Source organism: Sebastes umbrosus, chromosome 11 (assembly GCF_015220745.1).
Source record: "Sebastes umbrosus isolate fSebUmb1 chromosome 11, fSebUmb1.pri, whole genome shotgun sequence".
In the NCBI taxonomy this organism is placed as follows: Eukaryota; Metazoa; Chordata; class Actinopteri; order Perciformes; family Sebastidae; genus Sebastes; species Sebastes umbrosus.
Genome location: NC_051279.1, coordinates 16,704,861 through 16,731,099, shown reverse-complemented (window position 1 = coordinate 16,731,099; position 26,239 = coordinate 16,704,861). Strand labels below are relative to the sequence as shown.

The 26,239-nt window shown below is 38.7% G+C and overlaps 3 protein-coding genes across 6 annotated transcripts; 1 reads left to right on the top strand and 2 right to left on the bottom strand.

Moving 5' to 3' along the window:
• Window positions 1-27: 27 nt before the first annotated feature.
• LOC119497018 (solute carrier family 25 member 40-like) lies at window positions 28-5,670 on the bottom strand. Of its 2 annotated transcripts, none has more exons than XM_037784766.1 (10): window positions 5,478-5,670; window positions 5,199-5,301; window positions 4,223-4,282; window positions 4,038-4,144; window positions 3,860-3,927; window positions 3,382-3,506; window positions 1,876-2,159; window positions 1,690-1,748; window positions 844-920; window positions 28-752 (listed from the first exon to the last, which is right to left on the bottom strand). In XM_037784766.1, exons 2-10 carry the CDS (start codon window positions 5,290-5,292, stop codon window positions 619-621), a joined length of 1,008 nt encoding a protein of 335 aa, XP_037640694.1. In that variant the 5' UTR covers window positions 5,293-5,301; window positions 5,478-5,670; the 3' UTR covers window positions 28-618. The 2 variants fall into 2 exon arrangements, with proteins under 2 accessions (XP_037640694.1, XP_037640693.1); XM_037784765.1 differs by having other exon boundaries at window positions 844-918; window positions 1,667-1,748; window positions 5,478-5,669.
• Window positions 5,671-8,720: 3,050 nt separating this feature from the next.
• LOC119497019 (solute carrier family 25 member 40-like) lies at window positions 8,721-24,311 on the bottom strand. 3 transcript variants are annotated; one of them, XM_037784767.1, is made up of 10 exons: window positions 24,187-24,311; window positions 14,889-14,990; window positions 12,689-12,748; window positions 12,525-12,610; window positions 12,347-12,414; window positions 11,869-11,993; window positions 10,017-10,300; window positions 9,816-9,897; window positions 9,170-9,238; window positions 8,721-9,068 (listed from the first exon to the last, which is right to left on the bottom strand). In XM_037784767.1, the coding sequence occupies exons 2-10, from the start codon at window positions 14,980-14,982 to the stop codon at window positions 8,935-8,937; spliced, it is 1,002 nt and encodes a 333-aa protein (XP_037640695.1). In that variant the 5' UTR covers window positions 14,983-14,990; window positions 24,187-24,311; the 3' UTR covers window positions 8,721-8,934. The 3 variants fall into 3 exon arrangements, with proteins under 3 accessions (XP_037640695.1, XP_037640696.1, XP_037640697.1); XM_037784769.1 differs by having other exon boundaries at window positions 8,983-9,068; window positions 9,170-9,219; XM_037784768.1 differs by lacking the exon at window positions 24,187-24,311 and having other exon boundaries at window positions 14,889-15,161.
• On the top strand, window positions 16,411-25,715 carry dbf4 (DBF4 zinc finger). The gene is made up of 13 exons (XM_037784763.1): window positions 16,411-16,658; window positions 16,791-16,920; window positions 19,636-19,802; window positions 20,965-21,168; window positions 21,284-21,334; window positions 21,422-21,491; window positions 21,607-21,683; window positions 21,899-21,944; window positions 22,067-22,112; window positions 22,209-22,334; window positions 22,975-23,080; window positions 23,955-24,058; window positions 24,213-25,715. Exons 2-13 carry the CDS (start codon window positions 16,860-16,862, stop codon window positions 25,021-25,023), a joined length of 1,869 nt encoding a protein of 622 aa, XP_037640691.1. The 5' UTR covers window positions 16,411-16,658; window positions 16,791-16,859; the 3' UTR covers window positions 25,024-25,715.
• Window positions 25,716-26,239: the final 524 nt, after the last annotated feature.

Sequence of the window (26,239 nt, the reverse complement as noted above, 5' to 3'; positions counted from 1 at the left end):
TTGTGTAAAGTCAATTAATGAAAATAATTCCCAAAGAAAATCAGGTATGTATATTGAATATGTCACATTTTCAGAAGTTTAGATGAATCACAGTCCTCTTCCACAGTCTCTTATCATGGCTTTACACTGGCATGATGTTTGTGTTTGTCACACATATTCACAGGTTACAAGGAATTGGAGTGGAAGTGCAAAAACATGGAGATCCTCTGTTATTGTCGGGGGAAGATTCACTGACTCAGAGTGACACACACAGGAATAGAAATTCATCTTACATTTCTAATGTAAGGACTTCAGTCACAGTGCACATTGGGGACCCGAAAAATCACAAATTAACAAAATTGTGGCTGCCATCTGCTGGCTGTTAGTTTGCATCAAAAAGCATGTGATCTAAACACTCATGAGACAAAACATTGTTTCTTTTCAGTTGTGCGCACAGGATCTGTAGTGGTGAACATAAAATAATAGAATAATAAATAATACAAATAATTTCATATAACTCTTGTAATGCAGAAGTGGGTCAAGTAGTTCATTTTTTTTCACTTCTGCTTGTGTTTTAATTTGGCAACACGAGTCTAGCAGTCGTTGTGTTTGATTTGGAGAGAAATGACTGGAAAACTATCAGGTGTTACTGGTCTGCAGTGGGCCGAGGATCCTCTCCTGGTTGTGTTTGCGGAAAAAGGCTTTTCCAAACTCATAAGTGGTGATCATGATGGCGCAGGCCGGGGCCACTTTGATCAATCTTGGGAGGAAACCTGGCAGACACAACAGATGAGAGGAGTGATTGCATGCCATGTAGTTAGTTAGGTATAACTATGATTAACAAAATCTCAAAAAGGTATCTACCTTTAAACAGTCCGCCAAAGCCGTCCTGCGCCACAATCCTGCTCATGACGCTGAAGGTGGAGACCGGAGATGACACTGATGAGACAACAGTCAACATCAAATGACACATTAAACCACAACAGATGTAGCGTCCGTAATGTAGCACAACCTTTCCTGTCTGGACAAACTCCCACAGCCCTGTTCTAAATGTGTTGATTTGAACTGAGTTAACCCATTCACATACAGTTGTCCTTTTTTCCCCCTTAAAGGGATAGTTCGGGTCTTTTGAAGTGGGGTTGTATGAGGTACTCGTCCATAGTCAGTGTTTTGCTTCACTTCAGAATCATCATCATCCTCTTCCTCCACATTTTCTAATTTAGCCTCAGAATCTTCACCCTCACTTCAGTGAGGATCTGCTTCTCCCCCAAACCAGTGACTACAGCCTGTTTTACAGCATCTTTTCTACTTCTCGCTGTCACTGTAATGCCATACTGATGAGCAATTTGGATTAGGTCTGCCTTTCTACATGACTTGCGTTCAGCGAGGTAAAATCACTGTTTTGTTTTGTTTTTCCAATGGAGGCTGGTTGCTGTGGCGAAAGCATAGATAACGGCTTCAGTTCCCAGTGGAAAACATAGACTGTATAGCTGTCTCACTGCAAAGTAAACCGGCGAAAATATTCTAAATATAGCGTACACTTCAAACTGATATTGATTTTTAGGTGGGCCTTTCTTTCTCTCTTTTCCCTTGTTGGGAATCCACCTATGTTTTGATGACATTTGCAATCTGCAGAGGCATTTAAATTACTAATTAATATAACAAGAAAGAATAGTGGCATAATTACAATTCTTTGCTTGTAGCTCTCCTAGCTCCACCTGCCTTCTCGTTTTGACGACATCAAAAGGTAACGTTACGATGGACGCAATCTGAAAGAAATGGAAATGTGAATTAATTACTAGATTAAGGTTTACTTATGAATTGTGATATTTGAAGATTGAGTTTCTACTGGTTGAAAAGTTGAATGCAGAGGAGACATGGAGCAGATGCACTCACAGTGCCAGACACCGCTCCAGATATGAAGGTAATGGTGAACGTGGGTTCTCTGGTGTTATACCGTTCACACAGCCAGCTCCTGCCCTTCTCATAGTTGTACCAGTACATGGCTGAGAAGGGCACGTCTCGGAGGAGAGTGGGCCCCCAACCTCGCCACAGAGACAGCCAGCCCTCCATCTGCACTGCAGAGCGGATGCAGTCAGTCAGCTCCCTGTAAGACTGCTTTTGGGACTGCATCTTTGTGCGGATCAACTCCAGAGGGCTGATCACTGTCGCTGAACCCACTGACACACAGAGAGAGAAAAGTTCAAAACACATCTTCTCTTGCTGCTGGATTGAAACAGACAAAAATCATACCATTGGAGAGACAAAAACACCAGGTGACAATGACATTGAAGACCCTTTTTCAGTTTGTTTGAGCATTTTAATTGAAAAGAGAAGTGTATCTCTCTATGAATTATTATCAAGCTAATTGTAGTCATCCTTGTTGACTGTGCTTTTTATAAACTCTCTTTTTAATAACTGCTCACAAGACGTTATTAAAAACCAAGTCAGAGTCACAATGTGTTAGACTACGTTTTCAAAATTAAATCCAGCGTAGGATGAAATTACAGACACTCAGGGTTGTAGGGCAGCAAGTATGGGTGGCTGCCCTCGAAAATTAATGTGAAAATTTATACCACCAGCATTATTAAAATACGGCATTAAGTTAACCATGCTGAAAGGAACTCTAATGACTCAAAAGATGCCTATTCACCCAGTATGTTTTTGTTTCAACCTGGATCCTATTTTTCCATGTTTTTGTGTCTAAGTGAATAATGGGAACAACAATTTCTGAAATTGGTCCAGTATTGAAGGATAACACTGTAACCGGCAGCAACAAAACAAGCTGCAAGGGCAATTGAGCAGCGTCAATGTAACGTTGTGTTCACTAAAAGTGTTTGTTTTTGCCACTGACAGACTCAGATTGTTATTATAAGTGTCTGACAACATTATGGAAAGGACCCTAAAGAGAAATAAAACATTTTTCTCACCTTTCGCTTGATCTGGTCTGTTTGTTATTCTGTCCAAGTCCCTCTCAAGGAGAAGTCTCGTTGTGAAATCTGAATATTTGTATATTCTGGCTCAAATAAATACATATTTATATGATGTCTGACACTTATAATAACAATCAGAACCTGTCATGGCAAAAACAAGCACTTTTAGTGGACATAAATAACAGTGTCAGCTCGCCCCAATAGCACCATATTGCAGCCTGTGTGCAGCTGCTGTCTACAGCACTCTGCCTCAATACTGGACCAATTTCAGAAATGGTTGTCCCTATTAGTCAGATAAAACAGCATGGAAAAATAGGGGTTCAGGTTGAAAAACACCAAACATACCCTTTAAATAGATATGTTCCATTCTGTAAACACTAATTGAATGCAGATGGTCAACAGTAATTGATGTTAAAGCATGAAAGCTGGAGTCGGTCCTGTTCTCTTGATGCGACAGCAGTCAGCTCACCTCTAGCGATAGCTCCCGCCAGAAGAGGAGCTTCCTGAGCGCGGTCTCCCATCCTGACCCTCAGCGCCGAACACAGCTGGTCGTAGCACGTGAAATAGATCACTGTAGCTGGGACTGCCATCACACTGGAAAAAACACATACAGAAAATATCCATATGTTATGCTTCCATTGAGATTATTCCAAGCAGGGAAAATGTCAACCACAAAAACAACACAAATAAATTAATGAGCAATGTGATTTATTAAAGAAAATTCCATTAAGATAATAAATCACTCTTTGGTAATCAGCCCTCAAGAAAACGTGGTTTGCCACTAATTGGTACAACTTCAAACAAAAGCACCTTTAATGAGTGCATCAGCTGCAGGCTAAACGGCTGTCGACCAACCACATTTGCTCAATAACTCGACTCTGAGAGGAGAGCAGGCAGGACGAAGTGCAACAAGGGAATGAAAGAGACACAGAAGACTTCCCACTCACAGGGTTGGAGGTAGACCGCTCCATAACGCCTTTATTCCTTCATGGCGTACTATCTTGACGAAGGCATCCTGCAGAGATGCAGAGTGTAGAGTCAGTGCACTTGTCTGACTAACTCTAAACCTTTATAATTTGATTTTGGTACAGAGTGAATTGTGCAATGGGTGTGTGAAATGGTTACCAGTGTGCCATTGAAGTGACCGGGGGCTTTGTACCAGGCCCTGGAGTTGCCGTTTTCACATACACATAAATGGTCCATAAGTCCATTGCAGTAGACAAAGCATTTCCCTGAAAAACATGTGTGGTCATTTAATATTTACTGACTTAAACACAATACTAGACCAACGCTGTTCATGTTTATTATACCTTTAGGGAAGGGATTTTTCTGCGCTTGCAGTCTGATCTTCACAACATCCAAAGGTGTAACTGAAAAACGGAAAATTTAACATGAGCCTCCATGTATGAAATTAGGTACACTGTACAAATGTTACCAAATGTGATGTCTTTTTATGAAAAATGTAGATCTACTCTTTGCTTGTATAATACACCAATGCTTTTACATGTTTTTGGACTGTTAGTAAAGTGAGGTAAAATGCAACATGACATGAGTGTTTATGCATGTTTTTAGCTCCTTGTCACAAATCACATATTTCACATTATCAACCATTTTCAGAAGCAAAACAGACTTTTGGGGGTGTTAGGGTGCAAGGAGAAGAAAACAAATAGACATTGGCGTGGTGCATTACATGAGAGAAAACAAGTAAAACACCTGTCTAGTTCCTTAAAGGTCCCATATTATAAAAAAGTGAGATTTTCATGTTTTTTTATTATAAAGCAGGCATAAGTCCTATATAAATACTGTGAAAGTATCGAAACACTCAATCCACAGGGAAATACACGAAGCCCATATTCAGAAACTCTGCATTTGAAACAAACTGTCAGGATTTCTGCCCATTCGTGATGTCACGAATATACAATATTTAGACCATTGACACAATTTTAAACGTAAAGACTCTAAATGTGTCCCGGTTTATTCCTGGTTGCAGTGTATGTGAATGACATCAGCTGACAGGAAGTACACATGGACCCAAGCTGTTGCCTAGCAACGCAATTCTGTTGCAGTTCCATCAAAATGCGCTAAAACGGAGCGTTTCAGACAGAGGGTAAATACAGGTATATTCAGGCAGACAGTATGAGGAAAATAAAATGTCTTTTTGAACATTACAGCATGTAAACATGTTCTAGTAGAAACACAAAATACAAGTATGAAGCTGAAAATTAGCATAACATGGGACCTTTAAAAGGAAAAGACTACACATGTCAGATGATTAGTGTATCTCACCTAATAAAGAGGTGATGATGGCTCCAGAGCAGGATGCCACCATCTGTTGGAGTGGAGTAATGCCATTACAGGCTGGAGGACTTTGACCACTCATACTGTCTTCCTAAAAAACAAAGATACACTAAGTTAGTTATTATGTAAACAACAACTTGCTTTGACAAAATGAGCAAATTAGCAGCCACAGAAACGTCATTACAACATCATCCCAGGTGTTTGTAGCATTACATGAAGAAGAGAGTAACCAGTTAGCTACTGTAGATACTTTAGCTAACTTCCTACCTGTTAAAGCGTCTCAAAGCAGTCCTCCATGAACCAAACACATCACTCTCAGGTTGTAATGTTTCTCGACAGCACGACTACTGTCCTACATGCTCTAATGGGAGAGCATGCACGTGTATTCAGGAGGTTATAACCTCAGCTCGCTGGTTAGTTTACACAACACGAGAGCAAACATTACATGATGACAGCTACAAGTAGTCATTTCAGCAGAGCACATTCGAGGATTTTTTTTTCACGTTATATTAAATGCAATAAAGGATGTAAAATAATTACACACATATATATATATATACTGAATACGTGTTTTTTTGTAAATGAGACAATTTCTGGATATGTATTATTAATTATTATTATTATTTGTTTTATTTCACAGCAGTGTTGAATCATCATATTCAAACACAAAGGGTGCATTTACTTATTTTCGGTGTTGCCAGAATTGAAGAGTTTCCGTAAAAAAAACCCCCACAACTTCTCACTTTCTCGATTGTATGGAAAAGAGGACAGTTACGTTCATCTGAGTTAGATAAGTTATTTTTAAGAACTACAATCTGAAATTTAATTTAGGTACAAAACTGATGTGAGTCTAAGTTGGGGAACTTTTAAACGTGACAATAGTAGTAACGTCACCGGAAAGTGTCAAACATGGCAACGTAGACTTCTTACCCCATTGGATTTAAAGTTCCCATATTATGCTCATTTTCAGGTTCATACTTGTATTTTGTGTTTCTACTACATGTTTACATACTGTAATGTTTAAAAAAAACTTTATTTTTCCTCATATTGTCTGTCTGAATATACCTGTATTCACTCTCTGTCTGAAACGCTCCGTTTTAGTGCATTTCAACGGAATTGTGACGGAATTGCGTTGCTGGGCAACAGTTTGGGTCCATGTGTACTTCCTGTCAGCTGATGACATTCACATACACTGCAACGGGAAATATCTAGAAAACTGGGACACATTTAGAATGTTTATGTTTAAATCTGTGTAAAGGGTCTAAATATTGTATATTTGTGACATCACAAATGGACAGAAATCCTGACGGCTTGTTTCAAACGCACAGTTTCTGAATACGGGCTGTATGTATTTCCCTGTGGATTGAGCGTTTCGATACTTTCACAGTATTTATATAGAACTTAAACGTGCTTTATAATATAAAAGACATAAAAATCTCACTTTTTTATAATATGGGACCTTTAAGAGGAAATATTCATGTCAGTGAACATACCACTGCCATCAAAATGACAAGTTCATTGTTTAGTCAAAATGCTTAGCCATGTTGTCAATATAACAGTGTACTCTGTAAGTATTTTCAGGTTTTGATGACAACGATTGAAAATGCACTAGGTTGCACTTTTTCTGTATGGCATACTGTATATCAATTTCAACAGTACAAAGTTACACTTTGCTGTATGTGGGAGATTGATTGCAGGAGATTGGACAGGACAGCCGTTACTGTTTGTTCTGTAATTTGTTGACAGATGATGTCATTGCGAAACAGAAAAGAGAAAACACAAAAAAATACACAAAGTCGAGATTCATCTGAGAGCAATACATCAATTAAGGACACATTTACTAATAAAAACGTACAGAAAACATGCTTGACAGATTATGACAACTGGTTCAACCATTTTGCATGTAATGACTTATGCAATGAGCTAATGCCTAGATGTTTTGGGGGGTAAGACTATTCAGAGAACCAGCAAGACATTTTGATCAACATGACGGCAATTGATGATGTAAGAACAGCAGACAATTGTAAATAATCATTTGCATGAATGTGTTAAACCATTCGGTGTTTGTTCAAAAGAACGACGTGGAGGTTGAATAAGTAGTTTTGAGAATTTCTGATCTGAGAAATGTACCAAAGCGACTGAGAGAAACTGTAAATGATGATTCTAACTTGAATTTAAACATGACTCAAGAGAAAATTATGGCTAGCTGGATCTACCGCAGCAAAAAGGTTGCAAGTAACGGGATGGAAATCATTGGTGTGGTGCATATTTAGATGTACTGACAATGTATTATGTGTGAGGAGCACTTGAAACAGCAAAATATTTACTTTCATAACAAATTTACTGATTCCAAGCTGGTGATGTACTCTATTTGTTATGTATTTATCTCTGTATATCGTCTGTATCATTATTGGTTATTTTAGGAATTCTTAAACCACAAAGACAGTGTACAGTACCGCCAAGAATTTGTTGGAAATAAAGTGTGAAACGGGGAAAAAATTATTAAATTATTCAAACAATTGTAGGCTATAGATGAGAAGGCCCCTTATGATTTCTCAGACCTAAGATGAAATTGTTTCAGTCTAAATCCCAAAAGTATTTCATTTACAATGATAAAAAAACAGCAAATCATCAATTTTGTGAATCTGGGACCAGCATGTTTGCTAAAAATAGTTGTGGCTTAATTTTCTGGTGATTGACTAATCGTTTCAGCACTAGTTATACGTGATCTTTACTGATCCTCTGTGCTCTCGTGCAGGAAGAGTTTCCAGAGTCTGGAGCAGCTGTCTGCAGGGCTTAGTCTCTGAGAGGTCTGTGTGGCTCCCTGACGTCAGTCGCAAGCTACAAGTCTCTGGCCAGCCTGAAGTCCAGTGAGTGTTTGGCCAGTCCTGCAACGGAGATCAGCAACCTGGGCTTCACTCCTTCATAAGGAACTAAAACAGATCGCCACCAGGGCCAGACAATCCAGGAACTTGGATTTGTTTGCCTTTTTTATCCTTCATTTTGAATAAACTGCACAGTGAGAATTTGATAGTGACATTTGAGTTTCTTGTCAACAATGAACAGGTGTGGTGATAAAGCTTGTGTAAAGTCAATGAATGAAAAGAATTCCCAAAGAAAATCAGGTATGTATATTGATTACGTCACATTTTCAGAAAGTTTACTTGAGTCACAGTCCTCTTCCACAGTCTCTTACCAAACTGAAAAAAACACTCATGGCTTTACACTGGCACGATTTAAGAGTTTGTCTCTCTGTAACACACATATTCACAGGTTACAGAGGAATTGGAGCGGAAGTGCAAAAACATTGAGATCCTCTGTTATTGTTGGGGGAGGATACACTGACTCAGAGTGACACACACAGGAATAGAAATTAGTCTTACATCTCTAATGTAAGGACTTCATGCACAGTGCACATTGGGGACCTGGAAAATCACATATTATTAACAAAACTGTGGCTGCCATCTGCTGGCTGTTAGATGCATCAAAAAGCATGTGATCTAAACACTCGAGACAAAACATTATTTATTTTCAGTTGTGCGCACAGGATCTGTAGTGGTGAACATAAAATAGTAGAATATTAAATAATAAAAAAATCCTATAAATCTTGTAATGCAGAAATGGGTCAAGTAGTTAATTATTTTTTCACTTCCATTTCTGCTTGTGTTTTAATTTGGCAACATGAGTCTAACAGTCGTTATGTTTCGTGGAGAGAAATGAGGTATCAGGTGTTACTGGTTTGCAGTGGGCTGAGGATCTTCTCCTGGTTTTGTTTGCGGAAAAAGGCTTTTCCAAACTCATAAGTGCTGATCATGATGGCGCAGCCCGGGGCCACTTTGATCAATCTTGGGAGGCAACCTGGCAGAGACACAACAGATGAGAGGAGTGATTACATGTCATGCCATGTAGTTAGTTAGGTATACCTGTAATGATTCACAAAATATCACAAAAGTATCTACCTTTAAACAGTCCGCCAAAGCCGTCCTGCGCCACAATCCTGCTCATGACGCTGAAGGTGGAGTAGGACACTGATGAGACAACAGTCAACATCAAATGACTTATTAAAACACAACGGATGTAGCATCTATAATGTAGCTTTTGAGGTGGGGTTGTATGAGGTACTTGTCCATAATTAGTGTTTTACCTACAGTAGATGACAGTCGGCGCGCCCCCAGTTTGGAGAAGCAGACAGGAGTAGGCACACGATGAATCAGAACTAACCAAAGTCACACAATAACACAAACTAACAGCAGTAGACCAGCAACTCCTGTGTTCTGTGAGGTAAAATCACAGTTTGTTTCAATGGCGTCTGGATGCTTTGGTGAGAGAATAGATAACAGCTTCAGTTCCCCGTAAAAAACATATACTGTCTCACGGCAAAGTAAACTGACGAAAATATTCTAAATATAGTGTACACTTAAACTGATATTGATTTCTTTAGGTGGGCCTTTCTTTCAGGTGGCTAAAATACGTTTTGCTGCTGGCCCCGTCCACAGCAGTACATTGCTTTGGTTCCGTGCGGTAACTCCTGTCTGCTTCAGGGTCAATGTAACTTCAGGTGCATTTACAAATTAATATAACAATAAAGAATAATGCCATAATTACAATTCTTTGCTTGTAGTTCTCCCAGCTCCACCTGTCTTCTCGTTTTGACGACATCAAAAGGTAACGTTAAAAGTGACGCAATCTGAAAGAAATGGAAATGTGTATTAATTTCTAGATTAAGGTTTACTTATGAGTAGTGATATTTTCTGTTTACAGGTTGAAAAGCTGGATGCTGAGGAGACGTGGAACAGATGCACTCACAATGCCAGACACCGATCCAGATATGGAGGTAATGGTGAACGTGGGTTCTCTGGTGTTATACCATTCACACAGCCAGGTCTTGCCCTTCTCGTAGTTGTACCAGTACATGGCTGAGAAGGGCACGTCTCGGTAGATCATGGGCCCCCAACCTCGCCATAAAGACAGCCAGCCCTCCATCTGCACTGCAGAGCGGATGCAGTCGGTCAGCTCCCTGTATGACATCTTCCGAGACTGCATCTTCGTGCGGACCAACTCCAGAGGGGTGATCACTGTCACTGAACAAACTGACACACAGAGAAAGAAAGATCAAAACACACCAGGTGACAATGACACTGAAGGCCTTTTTTCCAGTTTGGTGGAGCACTTTAACGGGACCGTTTGTAAGAATCAGAAATTGCTTGTTAACAGCGTCACCTGTGGCCATTAAGTTAACGAAAGTCAACGTTCTGTTGCTCGGGCTTGCGCTTGTGCTCGCTCTACATAGACATGAACGAGCATCGCTCAAAACAGTGAGGCGACACACGTCAGCTAAAACACAATATCACTCTATATTTCACCTGCCTGGCAGTAATGTTAGCTGACCAGACGAAGGTCTCTCCATGAATCACTGCTGATCCTAGTGTTGTCTTTTCCTGCCTCAGTCCCCGACCGCGGCCGGAGGGAACAGGAGAGACACCGGTGTTTTTGGTCAGAGACGATAACGTTTCTTGCTGCGGAGCCCCGTCACTTCACAAGACACGGGAAACCTCTGTTGGTCTGGAGGAGCTGCAGCAGTTATTTCTGCACAAACATCCACTGTACATTCACAAGATATTCTCAGAGCTAAACCAACTCTTCTGCAGTGTGTAGTGTGCGCGCATGCACGTGAGCGTGGAGTGAAAGAGCGAGAACGAGCGCAGACCAAGACTACGGTCTAACTTTGGTGCCTCCGTGTAGTTTGTGTTGGAGTCTTGTCTGAACAGCGGTCACACGCGAGCGCGCATGGGACACCGACTTATACTCATACGACCGATTTATACGTGTAAGAAGTTACAAACAGTCCCTTTAATTCAAAAGAGTAGCGCATCTCTTTATCAATTATTATCAAGCATATTGTAGTCATATTGTTGTCCTCATCAACTGTGCCTTTTTATAACTCTTTTTAATAACTGCTCACAGGCCGTTATTAAAAACAGAGTCAGGGTCACAATGTGTCAAGACTACTTTTTTCAAAATGAAATCCAGCGTAGGATGAAATTACAGATACCCAGGGCTGTAGGGCAGAAAGTATGGGTGGCTGCCCCTGAAAATTAATCTAAAAATTAAACCGCCAGCATTATCAAAATACTGCATTAAGTTAACCATGCTGGAAGGAACTCTAATGACTCAAAAGATGCCTTTTTCACTGGTACTTTTTCAACCTGGACCCTATTTTTCCATGTTTTTATGTCTAAATGACTAATAGGGACAACAATTTCTGAAATTGGTCCAGTATTGGGGGATGACACTGTAACCGGCAGCAACAAAATGAGCTGCAAGGGCTATTGAGCAGCATCAATGTAACGTTAACAGTTATAATAACAACCACAATCTGTAATGGCAGAAACAAGCACTTTTAGTGGACGTAAATAACAGTGTCAGCTCGCCCCAATAGCACCATATTGCAGCCTGTGTGCAGCTGCCGTCAACAGCACTCTCCCTCAATACTGGACCAATAACAGAAATTATTGTCCCTATTAGTTGGATACACAAAAATAGGAAAATAGGTGTCCAGGTTGAAAAAACACCAAACTTACCCTTTAAATAGATATGTTCCATTCTGTAAACACTAATTGAATGCAGATGGTCAACAGTAATTGATGTTAAAGCTCACCTCTAGCGATAGCTGCCGCCAGAGGAGGAGCTTCCTGAGCACGGTCTCCCATCCTGACCCTAAGCGCCAAACACAGCTGGTCGTAGCACGTGAAGTAGATCACTGTAGATGGGACTGCCATCACACTGGAGATAACACATATGGCAAATATCAATATATTATGCTTCCATCCAGATTTTGCCAAGCAGGGAAAATGTAAACCACAAAATCAACACAAATAAATTAATGAGCAATGTGATTTATTAAAGAAAATTCCATTAAGATAATAAATCACTCTTTGGTAATCAGCCCTCAAGAAAAGGCGGTTTGCCGCTAATTGCTACAACTTCAAACAAAAGCACCTTTAATGAGTGCATCAGCTACAGGCTAAACGGCTGTTGACCAACCACATTTGCTCAATAACTCGACTCTGAGAGGAGAGCAGGCAGGACGAAGTGCAACAAGGGAATAAAAGAGACACAGAAGACTTCCCACTCACAGGGTTGGAGGTAGACCGCTCCATAACGCCTTTATTCCTTCATGACGTACTATCTTGACGAAGGCATCCTGCAGAGATGCAGAGTGTAGAGTCAGTGCACTTGTCTGACTAACTCTAAACCTTTATAATTTGATTTTGGTAAAGAGTGAATTGTGCAATGGGTGTGTGAAATGGTTACCAGTGTGCCATTGAAGTGACCGGGGGCTTTGTACCAGGCCCTGGAGTTGCCATTTTCAAGTCCATTGCAGTAGGCAAAGCATTTCTCTGAAAAACATGTGTGGTCATTTAATATTTACTGAATTAAACACAGTACTAAACCAACGCTGTTCGTATTCATTATACCTTTAGGGAAGGGATTTTTCTGTGATTGCAGTCTGACCCTCACAACATCCAAAGGTGTAACTGAAAAACAGAAAATGTAATATAAGGTCTCCATGTATAAAATTAGGTACACTGTATAAATGTTGCCAAATGTGATGTCTGTATATAAAAAATGTAGATCTACTGTACTTGTATAATACACCAATGCTTTTACATGTTTTTGGACTGCTGGTAAAGTTTGCCAGGTGAGGTAACATGCAACATGAGTTGTATGTTTTAGCCCCTTGTAACAAATCACATATAGCAGTATTTCACATTACTATCAACCATTTTCAGAAGCAAAACTGATTTTTGGGGTGTTTTCTTGCATTCTGACACACTGTGAACATTTTCATACATTTTAAACTCGATCCATATTAGTAATCAGTCACTTCTTGTTTAATGAAAGTTTGATACAGCAACTATTTTTTCTTTTTTTTAAAAGAAGCTACCACATTGACATGATTATTTTCAACACATTAATGGTCACTTATTGTTTATCTTCTGGGTTGGATTTTTCAACAACAACAGAACGATCAGGACGTTCACTGAGGATTGCCTACACTTGTTTGACAGGTTATTAGGTACATATAGATAAAACTATTGCAGTCTATTACTGCAATAAATCCAACCTTCATGAAAGTTATAATGTTCAGTTTTTGTTGAAACTGTATACTTTAACAGCATCACCATCTAAAGCCTGCAAAATGGTCATAAATGTGACTCAATACCACTAAAATAAAAATATTGTAAAACAGTATAATATTGTAAACTGCATTCATTTTAGCTTGATGTACCTAATAAAGTGGAAACTGAGATTTAGATTCTAAGTATTTTTAAAGGGGACCTACTATGCTTTTATGCTTTTTCCCTTTCCTTTAGTGTGTTATATAGTATTTTTGTGCATGTAAAAGGTCTGGAAAGTTACAAAGCCCAAAGTCCACGCCAAAGGGAGTTACTCTCCCCCGCAGAAACACTGCTTCTGAAACGCCTTGATTGAAGTCCGGCATTTTCTTCTGTAACATGGTGATGTCACCAAGTAACACATTTGCATAATACCTGCTAATACCGGCTAATATGGCATGCCCTCAAACAAAGCTAGTTAGAGCGGAGCTGCAGCGGAGTCCAAAGAGTTTGGTCTGGTTGACCAGTCACAACAGAGTGGGCCAGCTGACCAATCAGATCAGTCAGTATAAGAAAAATAAAGCATTTTTTTGACCATTAAAGGGACTGTTTGTAACTTTATAAGCGTATAAATGTACCGGGTCGGGACACATGCGCGCTCGCATATATGCGCTTGCGTGTGGCTGGAGCCTCTCCTCCTCTGCCTGCTTGCCTTCACTCACACACCGCTCGTTCTCGCTCGATCGCTCCACCTCTAGACATTCTTGCGCGCTCACTACACACTGCAGGAGAGTTAGTTTAGCTCTGAGAATATCTAGTGAATGTTCAGTGGACGTTTGTGCAGAAATAACTGCTGCAGCTCCTCCAGACCAACAGAGGTTTTCCGTGTCTTGTGAAGTGACGGAGCTCCGCAGCGAGAACCGTTATCGTCTCCGACCGGGTGCCGGTGTCTCCCCTGCGGGCGCAGTCGGGAGGCTGAAGCACCCGGTCGGGGAGGCGATAACGGTTCTCGCTGCGGAGCTCCGGCACTGATGCTGAAGCAGGAAAAGCCAACACTAGGATCAGCATTGATTCAGGGAGAGCCCTTCGTCTGGTCAGCTAACATTACTGCCAAGCAGGTGAAATATAGAGTGATATTGTGGTTTTAGCTGACGTGTGTCGCCTCACTGTTTTGAACGATGCTCGTTCAGGTATATTTAGAGCGAGCAAGCGCGAGCCCGACACTGACTTTCGTTGACTTAACGGCCACAGGTGTCGCTGTTAACAAGTATTTCTGAAAGTTACAAATATTCCCTTTAAAGCATGTAAACATGTTCTAGTAGAAACAAAAAAATACAAGTATGCATCGGAAAATAAGCACAATATAGGTCCTCTTAAAGAAAAAGTTCATAATGTAATAAATTGAGTAGGAAACAGTGACAGCCAGCAAGGAAAGGAAAAAAAAAATACATGTAATGAGAAATTATTAACAGTAATGTTGCATTACATGAGTCAAAACAGGTAAAACACCAGTCTAGTTCTTAAAACGACTACACGACAGATGATTAGTGTATCTCACCACATAAAGAGGTGATGATGGCTCCGGAGCAGGATGCCACCATCCTCTGGAATGGAGTAATGCCATCACCGGCTGGAGGACTTTGACCACTCATACTGTCTCCTAAAAAACAAAGATACAGTTTAGCTAGATACTTTAGATAACTTCCTACCTGCTAAAGCGCCTCAGCATCAATAGAGTCCTCCATGAACAAAACACATCACTCAGATTTGAATGTTTCTCGACAGCACGACTACTGTCCTACATGCTCTAATGGGAAAGCAAGCATGTGTATTCAGGGTGTTAGAAGTTCTAACCTGTTAACATGTTAGAACATGTTAACAGGTTAGAACTTGTGTAACTGGTTAGTTTACATAACACATGAGCAAACATTACATGATGACAGTTCCTACACAATGTTCATTTCAGCAGAGCACATTCTTAGAGTTTTTCAGATTGCACGTTATAAAGGATGTGAAATAATTACACATGTAGTGAATAAATGTTTTTTATAAATAAAGCAATTTCTGGATATGTATTATTAATATATATATATATGTGTGTATATATACACACATATATACATGTATATATATATTTAAATTATATATATACATCCTTGTGTATATTTTGACTTTTTCCAGATTGTACGTTATATTAAATGCAATAAAGGATGTAAAATAATTACACATGTAGTGAATAAATGTTTTTATAAATGAAACAAATTCTGGATATACATATATATATATATATATATTCTTGTGTATATTCTTGTTTACATATTGAAATAATAAAATCATGTATTAAATAATACATTAAAATAATTACAAATATATATATATATATATATATATATATACAGAAATTGTTTTATTTATAAAAACATTTATTATTTTTTATTAAATAATATATTAAAATTATTACACATGTAGTGAATAAATGTTTTTATAAATAAAACAATTTCTGTATATATATGTATATCCATATATATGAATATATGGATATACATATATATATATGTATATATATCTATATATACATTCTTGTGTATATATTGACTTTTTCCAGATTGTACGTTATATTAAATGCAATAAAGGATGTAAAATAATTACACATGTAGTGAATAAATGTTTTTGTAAATGAAACAATTTCTGCATATGTATTATTAATGTATATATATATATATCTATATATATGGATATATATATATAGATATATATATATATATGTATTATTTTTATTTCACAGCAGTGTTGAATCATCACATTCAAACACAAAGGGTGCGTTTACTTATTTCTGGTGTTGCCAGAATTGAAGAGTTTCCGTAAAAAATCCCACAACTTCTCACTTTCTCGATTGTATGGAAAATACGACAGTTACGTTCATCAAAGACAGATAAGTTGTTTTTTTGTTGCTTTTAAAATCTGAACTTAATTTAATTACAAAATGTTTGTGAGTCTTAGGGGAACTTGGTGCTTTTTAAACGTGACAGCAGTAACATGACCGGAAAGTGTCAAACATGGCAACGTAGACTTCCTCCACCATTGGATTTAAAGCGGGAAAGAAAGAGACGTTATTAGTGAAGCAGTGACATTAAAAAGTTTACTACAGCTGGATAAACAGTTGTAAAAACCTCCTGCCAATGTGTACGGTATGGTAACAAACGAGCTTTATGTTTTTATTAATGTAAGTTTACCAAATAATGTACCGTAAGTTGAGCAAAGCAGCTAACCGACAAAAGCTGACTGTCACCGGGGAAACGAGACACTAACGGTCACTAACGTTCACACGGTGAGACTGCATTAACCGTTACCGGCAGTTAGTACTAACGGTAGACTAACTGCTCATATTCACACCCCATGTTTTACCGTCACCGTCTATCTACTTTGTCTATAACTCTTTCTTTGTTTACGTTACACACAGGGGACAAACAAGGACTTCCTGGGACATGTTGACTGAAGACAGGAGGACACTAACAACTTTATTGTCTCAATGAAAGAGAATAAAATGAAGCCGAAACGCATCCAGAGACACACAGGACCCAACTGGCCAGGTGATGTTATTGTTTACTACATGTTGTTGTTATCAAAGCTCCGCTTCTGGGTTTTCTAGTTCAACGTGGGAGCAGAGTTAAGCTAATTTAACCATTATTACCACCACTGAGTAATGTAATGGTTGTTTTTCCACTTATATTTTCATACATTTTAAACTTGATCCAGATTAGTTATCTGTCTCAGACACTTTGTTTACTACTGAGCCTCCCTAGACTACCTAGGACATTTCTTTTGTTTCAAGATATTGACAGATTCAAACTTCCTGGATCAATAACTCATCACTAAAACGTTGTTAAAACACAAACAAACTCTTTCTAACCGTAGTAAGGTAGACAACGAGCTACAACCTCATTTTAATCAACACATAACACATAACATTGATCTCTAGGCAACAAGCTGGCTGAGAGATGAGTGGTCAGGGACCGTCTACAAAGTGCAACGCCGAAAAGAGAAACATATTCAATAACTTCAGTATTGTACAGTGTAGTGACATCAAAATTAGTTCACACATCAATGATCTCTTCTTGGTTGTACTACAACATTTAGTTTGGAAAAAATAATATTTTGCATAATTCTTTTGAATTTTTAATGGAAAAGATATTCAATAACTTCAGTATTATGCAGTATAGTACCACCAAAATCACTTTACACATCAATGATGTCTTCCTGATTATACTTATTAAACTTGTTAAGATATTTTGATGGCACTACACTTTATAAAAGTGAAGTTAATGAATATTTTTCCCATTAAAAATTCACCAAAATTATGCAAAAGCATATTTTTCAAAACTAAGTATTGTAGTACAACTATGAGGAGATCATTGATGTGTGAAGTAATTTTGATGGCACTACATTGTATAATACTGAAGTTATTGAATATTTTTCTCTTTTCGGCGTTGCATTTTCTAGATGGTCCCTGACCACTCATCTCTCAGCCAGCTGCACGTAGAGACCAATGTTATGTGTTATATGTTGATTAAAAGGAGGTTTTAGCTCGTTGTCTACCTTACTACGGTTAGAAAGAGCCGTTGTTTGTGTTTTAACAACGTTTTGGTTATGAGTTATTGATCCAGGAAGTTTGAATCTGTCAATATCTTTCCAACTTTACTGTAAGTACACCATGTAGGGGGGCTCCTTACATCAGCAATGTGTGGACAGTCAGGAATGATTGGAAGAAGTGCTCTATGAAGTAACTCGAGGGAACGGGATACCTAACTCGAGGGAACGGGATACCTAACTCGAGGGAACGGGATACCTAACTCGAGGGAACGGGATACCTAACTCGAGGGAACGGGATACCTAACTCGAGGGAACGGGATACCTAACTCGAGGGAACGGGATACCTAACTCGAGGGAACGGGATACCTAACTCGAGGGAACGAGATACCTAACTCGAGGGAACGAGATACTTAACTCGAGGGAACGAGTTAATAACAATTTTCTCCTAGGGGGGCTCCGTAGTTTACTGAATGTTTGATACAGCACTTTTTTTTGAAGAAGAAGAAGCTACCACATTCACATGATTATTTTCAACACATCCATGGTCACTTATTGTTTATCTTCTGGGTTGGATTTTCCAACAGCAAACCTTACAGTATATGCAATAACCTATTATTTGTTATTTGTCCCTCAGTCTAAGATGGAGATTTGGAGCTTCTTATCAGCATTTGAACATAACCACTTAGCCAAAAACGATTTCTAAAGTTTGTCTATCAGCTTTATTACCACCACAAAAAATTATACTGTACTTTTAACGGAAATCGGAAAGAAAGCATTACAGTTCAACAGCATCACCATCTAAAGCCTCCAACATGACCATAGACTTGAGTCAACACCACTAAAATAAAATAATTATAAATCTGCTCCACAAAACCTAAAAACTGATGAAACTAATGTCACGTTTATTGAAAATATTTGAGTCCCAACTACACTATCTTCACTTAAAGACATGAAGTCATGCCAAGTCTTTACAGTTTCTTAAAGGGACTGTTTGTAAGAATCAGAAATGCTTGTTAACAGCGACACCTGTGAATGTTAAGTCAACGAAAGTCAGTGTTGGGCTCGAGCTTGTGCTCGCTCTAAATAGACATGAACTAGCATCGCTCAAAACAGTGAGGTGACACACGTCAGCTAAAACCACAATATCACTCTATATATCACCTGGTTGTCAGTAATGTTAGCTGACCAGACGAAGGTCTCTCCATGAATCAATGCTGATCCTAGTGTTGGCTTTTCCTGCCTCAGCCTCCCGACCGTGGCCAGAGGGAACAGAGGAGACACCGGCACCCGGTCGGAGAAGATAACGTTTCTCGCTGCGGCTTCCGTGTAGTTTGTGTTGGAGTCTGAGTCTGAACAGCGTAGCCACACGCGAGCGCGCATGGGACACCGACCCGGGTTGATTTATACGTGTAAGAAGTTACAAACGGTCCCTTTAAAGACATGAAGTCATGCCAAGTCTTTACAGTTTCTTAATGTTACTTTGACTAGCCACAAAACACCACGCAGTTGATAATGATTAAAACAAGCTGTCATTGTATTGTTTGATATTTGACCTGATGAATGACTCAATTGATGATCACTCAGTTATTGAAATGAATGGTTTCATTTGTGATTGATCACTCAATTCAGTAGTGACCAATTATTCAAGCACTTCAGCTGAGATTTACCAGTGATCTCCCTCTCTCACTCTGTGACTTTATGTATTACCTTTGTAGGGAAGGGCATCAGTACTGGTGACAAGGTAACGCTGAGCCAAGCTAAGACTAGATGCTTGCCCTCTCCTGCTCAACTCAAACCTTTTGCTGGGAAGGTATTTTACCTGGATCTTCCATCAAACAGAATAGCAGAGACATTGGAGAGTGACATCAAAGACTTGGGAGGGGTGAGACAAAAACATGTTTTCCCTATGTTGATTTTTGGCAGAAAGGTTCAATTCTCTGTCATTTCTCCTGTGTCAGCTTGACATATCCATGAAGTTAAGAGTCATCAGCACACTGTTATATTTATATTCAACCCTACTCCTCTGTATTTGATGTAGACTGACTCTTTTGTTTGGTAGCATTACAGTCTGACATAATTTAGTCTTTGAACTATGATGATTCTACATGTTGTCTTTAGTTGCTCTTGTATATATTTATTGATATATATTTTAATCTTCTATTCTTATTTTAGTTGTGTATATACCTCTCAAGGGATGCACCGATCAGACTTTTTCAGTTCCGATACCAATAGCAATACCTGGGCTTTAGGTATCAGTCGATACCGAGTACCGATCCAATACCAGTGTTACCAGCGATACCTCGTTTCTTTTATGTGTAAGGCAACATCAGGCTTGACTTATACAATGCTTTCTTAACTTTGTAAAAAATGTAACAAATAAATACAGAGATACAAATTCCCTGAATTGTTAATTATCATTAAAATAATAAATCGTACACCAACAACTTGGCAAAAAAAATCTTCAAAATTAACAGAAATTACAATTCAAGTTTAAACCTTTTTTAATGCAGCAACAAATTGGTTAGAACTTAAACAGGAATTAAAATTCCATATATAAAGTTTGGCTTGTTTATTTATATATATATATATATATATATTCATTATGCTATATTATAATATTTTTCAATATTAGCGGCAGTACAATACCTGAGTTTTGGTTTTAATATTTGCTAAATTAGCCAAACTTTTAAAATGTTAAATGTTGGCTAAATATAGGCAACAGTACAATAACTTCTGCCTTGATAAATTATTTTGGTATAACAAAAAAACACAACAGAAAATATCTTTAAAAAACAGTAAATGAGATTACAAATCAGACTCAAGATATTCAATGCCAGGTTTTGGTACTTGACAGTTTTCAATACCCTGTGCAATAGAGGCATTTTGGTTTGTACCAAAAATGCATTTAGGTTGGATATCCAACCCTGTAAGACACTATTAGCATCTTTGTGTGTTTGCAGTTGTTACTCTGGAAGAAATTGGTATGAAGGTCTTAAATCTTGCCCCAATAACTGTATCCTGTTTTTCTCTCATTTGTCACGCAGACAGTTGAGAAGTTCTTCAGTAAGGAAATTAAGTATTTGGTATCCAACAAGAGGGAGGCTAGATATGTGCAGTGCCTCAGGCAGGACTCTCCTGTCCCGAGCCCGGACTCCGGCCCAAGTTCACCTCACCCTGGATCAAACCAGCACCGGCCTGGCAGCCGTGGGGACAACATCAAAAGCAAGTCACTGGGCCAAACAGACACAGTGAGTTCACTTTCATAGTTTAATCAACCGTAGTGCAGATATGTTTTTAGGTCTATCCCTTCTAGATCATTTTCTCGAGTTATTAATGTCATAGATTTTCATTTTCGTCTTGCAGTTTGTTCCAAGTCGAGGGAAGTCTTTGGTGGAGAGAGTGGTAAAAGAACAGGTCTGTTAAGTCAATACTAATGAGCTTAGTGAGGAACTTTAACTACCTTGTTCTTTTGCGTGCTAATACACATTTGTTTGTTTTTAGGGGAGGGTGAAAATGAACAAAATCCTGTCAAATGCTCTGGAGTGGGGTGTGAAAATTCTCTACATAGATGGTATGTTGTAAATAATGGTCGATGTAATGTAACAAAAACTGATATAACCACGACATTATTTGTATAATGTAAATAATGACGTATTGTGGTTTTATTTCTTTTATTGCACCTTCAGATATAACTGCTTATGTTCAGAAGAAAAAAAAGATCGTCAGCATCCAGTGTCCTGCTACCACTGCTGTGAAAACAAGTGTAAGTTTACAGGTTTAAATTCTCATACCTCTTTCACACCAATGACCAGGGTCAGAGTGCGGTAATCTGACCCATTTTCACCCCTATATGTAGGGATATTAGATGCATTTTTTTGCACCAATTAAAAATTAAAACACATTCTGGGATTGTTATCTTAAAGATTATTGGTTAAACATCATAACGTTTTTAAATGCTTTTTCTGTCATTCTTTATAGGTCAAAGCTGGGTCAGCAGCAAAACAAGGCTTTCAGAAATGCAAAGGTAAATGTAATATAGTTATTGCCCAGTTTTATTTGTTTTAAGCAGAAATGTTGTCCATTGTTTTTGCTTTGTAAAAACATGCTCAAATTTGAACTGACTATCAATGATTTTGTTTGTTCCAGGGGGGCGGATCAGTAAACCGTTCATCAAGGTTGAGGATTCAAGCAGGTAAGAGACAGCAGATTAAAAGAAGCCGACATCCACCTGCTGTCTTTGAGTTGTTTACATCTTTTGACTATGGAATGTTTATTTTCCGCTCCTCAGACACTACCGTCCGATCTGCCTCAGTATGCCAAACATGCCTGAGTTCAACCTGAAGACCACTCCTCCCTGTAGTCCCTTCTGTGTCGAGGACAAGGTTCCACCTGGGCGCAAACAACCGGGGCACAGGTATGGTGTTTCCTCTTTGCTTTGCTTTTAGCTAAGTTAATGTGAACAGCACAGTATGTCACACTTTCACAAATTACATTTCTTAAAAATGTAAACATTTTTAACAACTTTAACTACCAAATCCCATCTAAAATTCCCCTTAAGGAGCTTCAAAGTTAGTTTATCTAACTTTTGCACCCAGCTGCTTTTGTACTTTTATGTGGTCCATATATTTTACAGTGCTATTGTTTATTGATGTTCTGTTAATGATGTCTGTTCTCGGCTAATTGTGTTGCTCTGTTCTTAATTTATGCTGTGTGGTGAAGCCAAAGACAAACTCTCAACATTGTGGAAAATATAGTAACGAACTACATTTTTCCACACTGTTTAAAAATAATGAATTTTTCACAAATTACTACAACGTGTTTCCTATATTTTTCTACACATTTGTCTGTTGATCAGTCTGACACATTTGGTGTCTTTTAAAACTTTGGGATCATGAGTAGAATTTAAGGTTCTATGGGTTTGAAAAGTGCTCGTCCGCACACAGTTGGTACTGATGGAGCCACCCATTGAGACTGAATGAAAAGTTATCAAAATGCATAAATCCAAACTGTTTTCATCTTAGTTTTGTTTTATTTGTTGCAACCTCTGGGAACAGAGCCTCAGCCAGTGAAGAGAGAGCACACGGCCGAAAGAAGAACAGAGACAAGAAACGTGGTGGCTACTGCGAGTGCTGCTTGATCAAATATGAGAACGTCACAATGGTAAGTTATCACATGTAAAAGTGAAAACTGTCAATGCAATAACATGAATGTAATACAATAAGTTATGGTAATGCCACATAAGCCAAATTACACACACCACAATGCATATATGTTTTAGATCCTGCTATTTAAATAATAAAAGTATATATCTTATACTGCAGGGCTTACTTTAAAGTAGAGCCAATATGAAGATCTAAGTCACAGAACTGCCTTTTATATGTTTTTATTTTGAAAGACTATATGGAGAGTTAACCCCAATTTTCATTTGGGTCACAGCGTAATTAAATGTGTCAGACTTAACAAAGAGTTGTTGCCTAGATTAAAAGCAATGGTCACTCTGAACTAACGATAGGTGTTGTACTGTGATTCAGTAGTGAGCCTGTTCATCAAAGTATAGATGTGCTTTGACATTATTTTGGTGTCATTTGTTAATGTGTTATAAAACAGCTGGTAAATTTGCAAACAGTATTAAGTTTTAGTTTTTAACTGCTGATGCTAGCTGGACAGTAATTCAGCCTTTAACACCTAGAACAGAGTGACATTTAGGGTGTTTCAAAAATTCCAGATGATACATAGTTTTGTACAACGATATTGACACTACTGTGTATTTATACATGTTATACGGCCCTGTGTGTAGTAGTTTCACTTTAATTTGACACTCAAAACTATGTCAAACAAATTCTTTTTTTTATTAATTTAAAAGAAAATGAAAAAATCACCAAGCTTGTATGTGAATTCTATCTATATTTTTTTTGTATTTAGTTGCTCATGCAATAGAGATTGAGCAAATTGTGTGCTAAGTAGCCTCCACTGGACAGCTGTTATTATCTATTATTTAACTGGGTGATATTTTTTTTATTTATTTTTTGTTCAGCATCTAAAGAGTGTTCGTCACAAGGCTTTCTCTAAGAGTAAGCAATACCTGGTGGTGGACAAACTGGTTTCAAACCTGCACTGTAACTTCATCCACGTTAAAAGGTAATTGGTCCACATTCCTTTAAAACTTCCATCAACATGTGCTCACAAGAAAGAAATGCATGTAAATGCAAATTCAATTTGTATTTGACATATCTAGAACTTTTATCTTTCTACTCCACTCTACTCACGTAATCCTTTCTTTGATTCCTGTCAGACCAAAGTGCAGTGTTTCCTCTGTGCTGGCTGTTCCTGGACCATGTGGGAAAACTGTGCAAAGACACCAGGGAGATCTCGATACCACAGAGATTATTAAAGAAGAGCAGCACCGGACTGTCGACAGGCACGAGGGATCTTATTCAAGGCACACTTTAAAAACCGGAGCTACTGGTTCAGCTCCTTTGATTCAGGGGGAGGAGGAGAGGAGGAGCTGTTACACCCACTCAGACAGATCCAAGCACAAATCTCTTGCACGTAAACAGCCGTGCAGACAGAATTCTATGATTTCTTGCACTCAAAAAGCTGAGCAGGGTCAAATTCCTCAGCCCAAGATGGAAACAGCCCCCTCTAGAGGTGAATGTCTTCCCTCTATTCCCTCCAGCGTTACTCAGGTCAACAAGGTGGACCAAACAATAACTCAAGACATGAACAGCTCAACCTCTCAATTCCATGATATGAACGCACAGAATGAAGCTTCCTCAAAATGCCTTAAAGTTATAACAAATCAACAAGAGGAGGCTGATAAGAAACCGGATTCCTCAGCGTATGAGGCTGTTCAGGACGGCAAAATGACTGGAAACCACCTCTCAGAAAGGGAAGAAGTGAGCCCTCCTTCACAAAGCTTCTCACCGGTTCGGAAAATACAGAGGAGGGTCAGAGTATATAAACGCAAAAGACGGAAAGTGGGCACACGCATTGAACGCGTAGAGCCAAGTGACATTCCCGACAACTCCATGCCGAAACTCTGGGAACTTTTTCAGTCAACGGATGACATGGACGTTGAATTTCTGGGGTTTGAGGACGTTTGAGGAGAAATTAACTGAAGGGATAAACTGGACTATTATTGCCTTTTCCAGTACTTGAACCAAGCCACATTCTGTGCCATGGACTATACAAGCCACTAGATTTTTCTCGTCTTCAGAAACATCAGTTTACTGACGGCAGTTATCTTACTCTATATCCGATGAAAGGCAGCTGCTGATGTGCTGTAGCATTTTGTTCACAGCTTTGTATAAGATATAAAACTTGAAAGAGATAAACCAGTGTAATAATTATCTTTACAGTGGCTTTAAAATTACAATTTGCACATTTTCTTGTGCAGCAAAAAATGGTTGAAAATACATTTAAACTCAACACAAGAAGAACTGTCAAAGTGGACAGAAAATTGAAGAAATGTATTTGAAACTAATATTCCCATGACTACAAAAGCCCTAAACAGACATGATTCAAACATTTTTTTTTTTAATACCGTTATCTCGACAATGACTGATACATTTGAGTTGAAGACATCTCTAACTACATACAGACACAAAATCCGTCCACTAACTTCACCAGGTCTGGTGTGATTTGAATTGACTTGAAATGATTTGACCCAAACATTATAAGTAATGAAAGAAAACAACCTTTTGTGTCCTTGTGATAACAAGTTAATTTTCTTGTTATCTCGAGATAACAAAGCTTGTTTTCTCGAGTTGACGACATAAATAACTCATGATCTCGAGATAACAAAGCTTGTTTTCTCGAGTTGACGACATAAATAACTCATGATCTCGAGATAACGGTATTAAAAATGTTTTCGAATCGTGTCTGTTTAGGGTTTAACAATCCACATCTTGGTATAACTCATCTTGTCTAATCTAAATCTCCTTTGTGATGGGTTTATACACTGATTAGCCATAACATTAAGACCACTGACAGATGAAGTGAATAACACTGATTATCTCGTTACTATGGCGCCGACAGTGGGTGGGATATATTAGACAGCAAGTGAACATTTTGAACTTTAAAACCGGTGAACCGGGGACAGGGTCAGACCCAAGGCTCATTGATGCACGTGGGGAGCGAAGGCTTGCTTGTGTTCTCCGATCCAATAGAAGAGCTACTGTAGCTCAAATTGCTGAAAAAGTGAATGCTGGTTCTGATAGAAAGGTGTCAGAACACACAGTGCATCGCAGTTTGTTGCGTATGGGGCTGCGTAGCTGCAGACTTGTTCGGGTGCCCACGCTGTCCTAATGTTATGGCTGA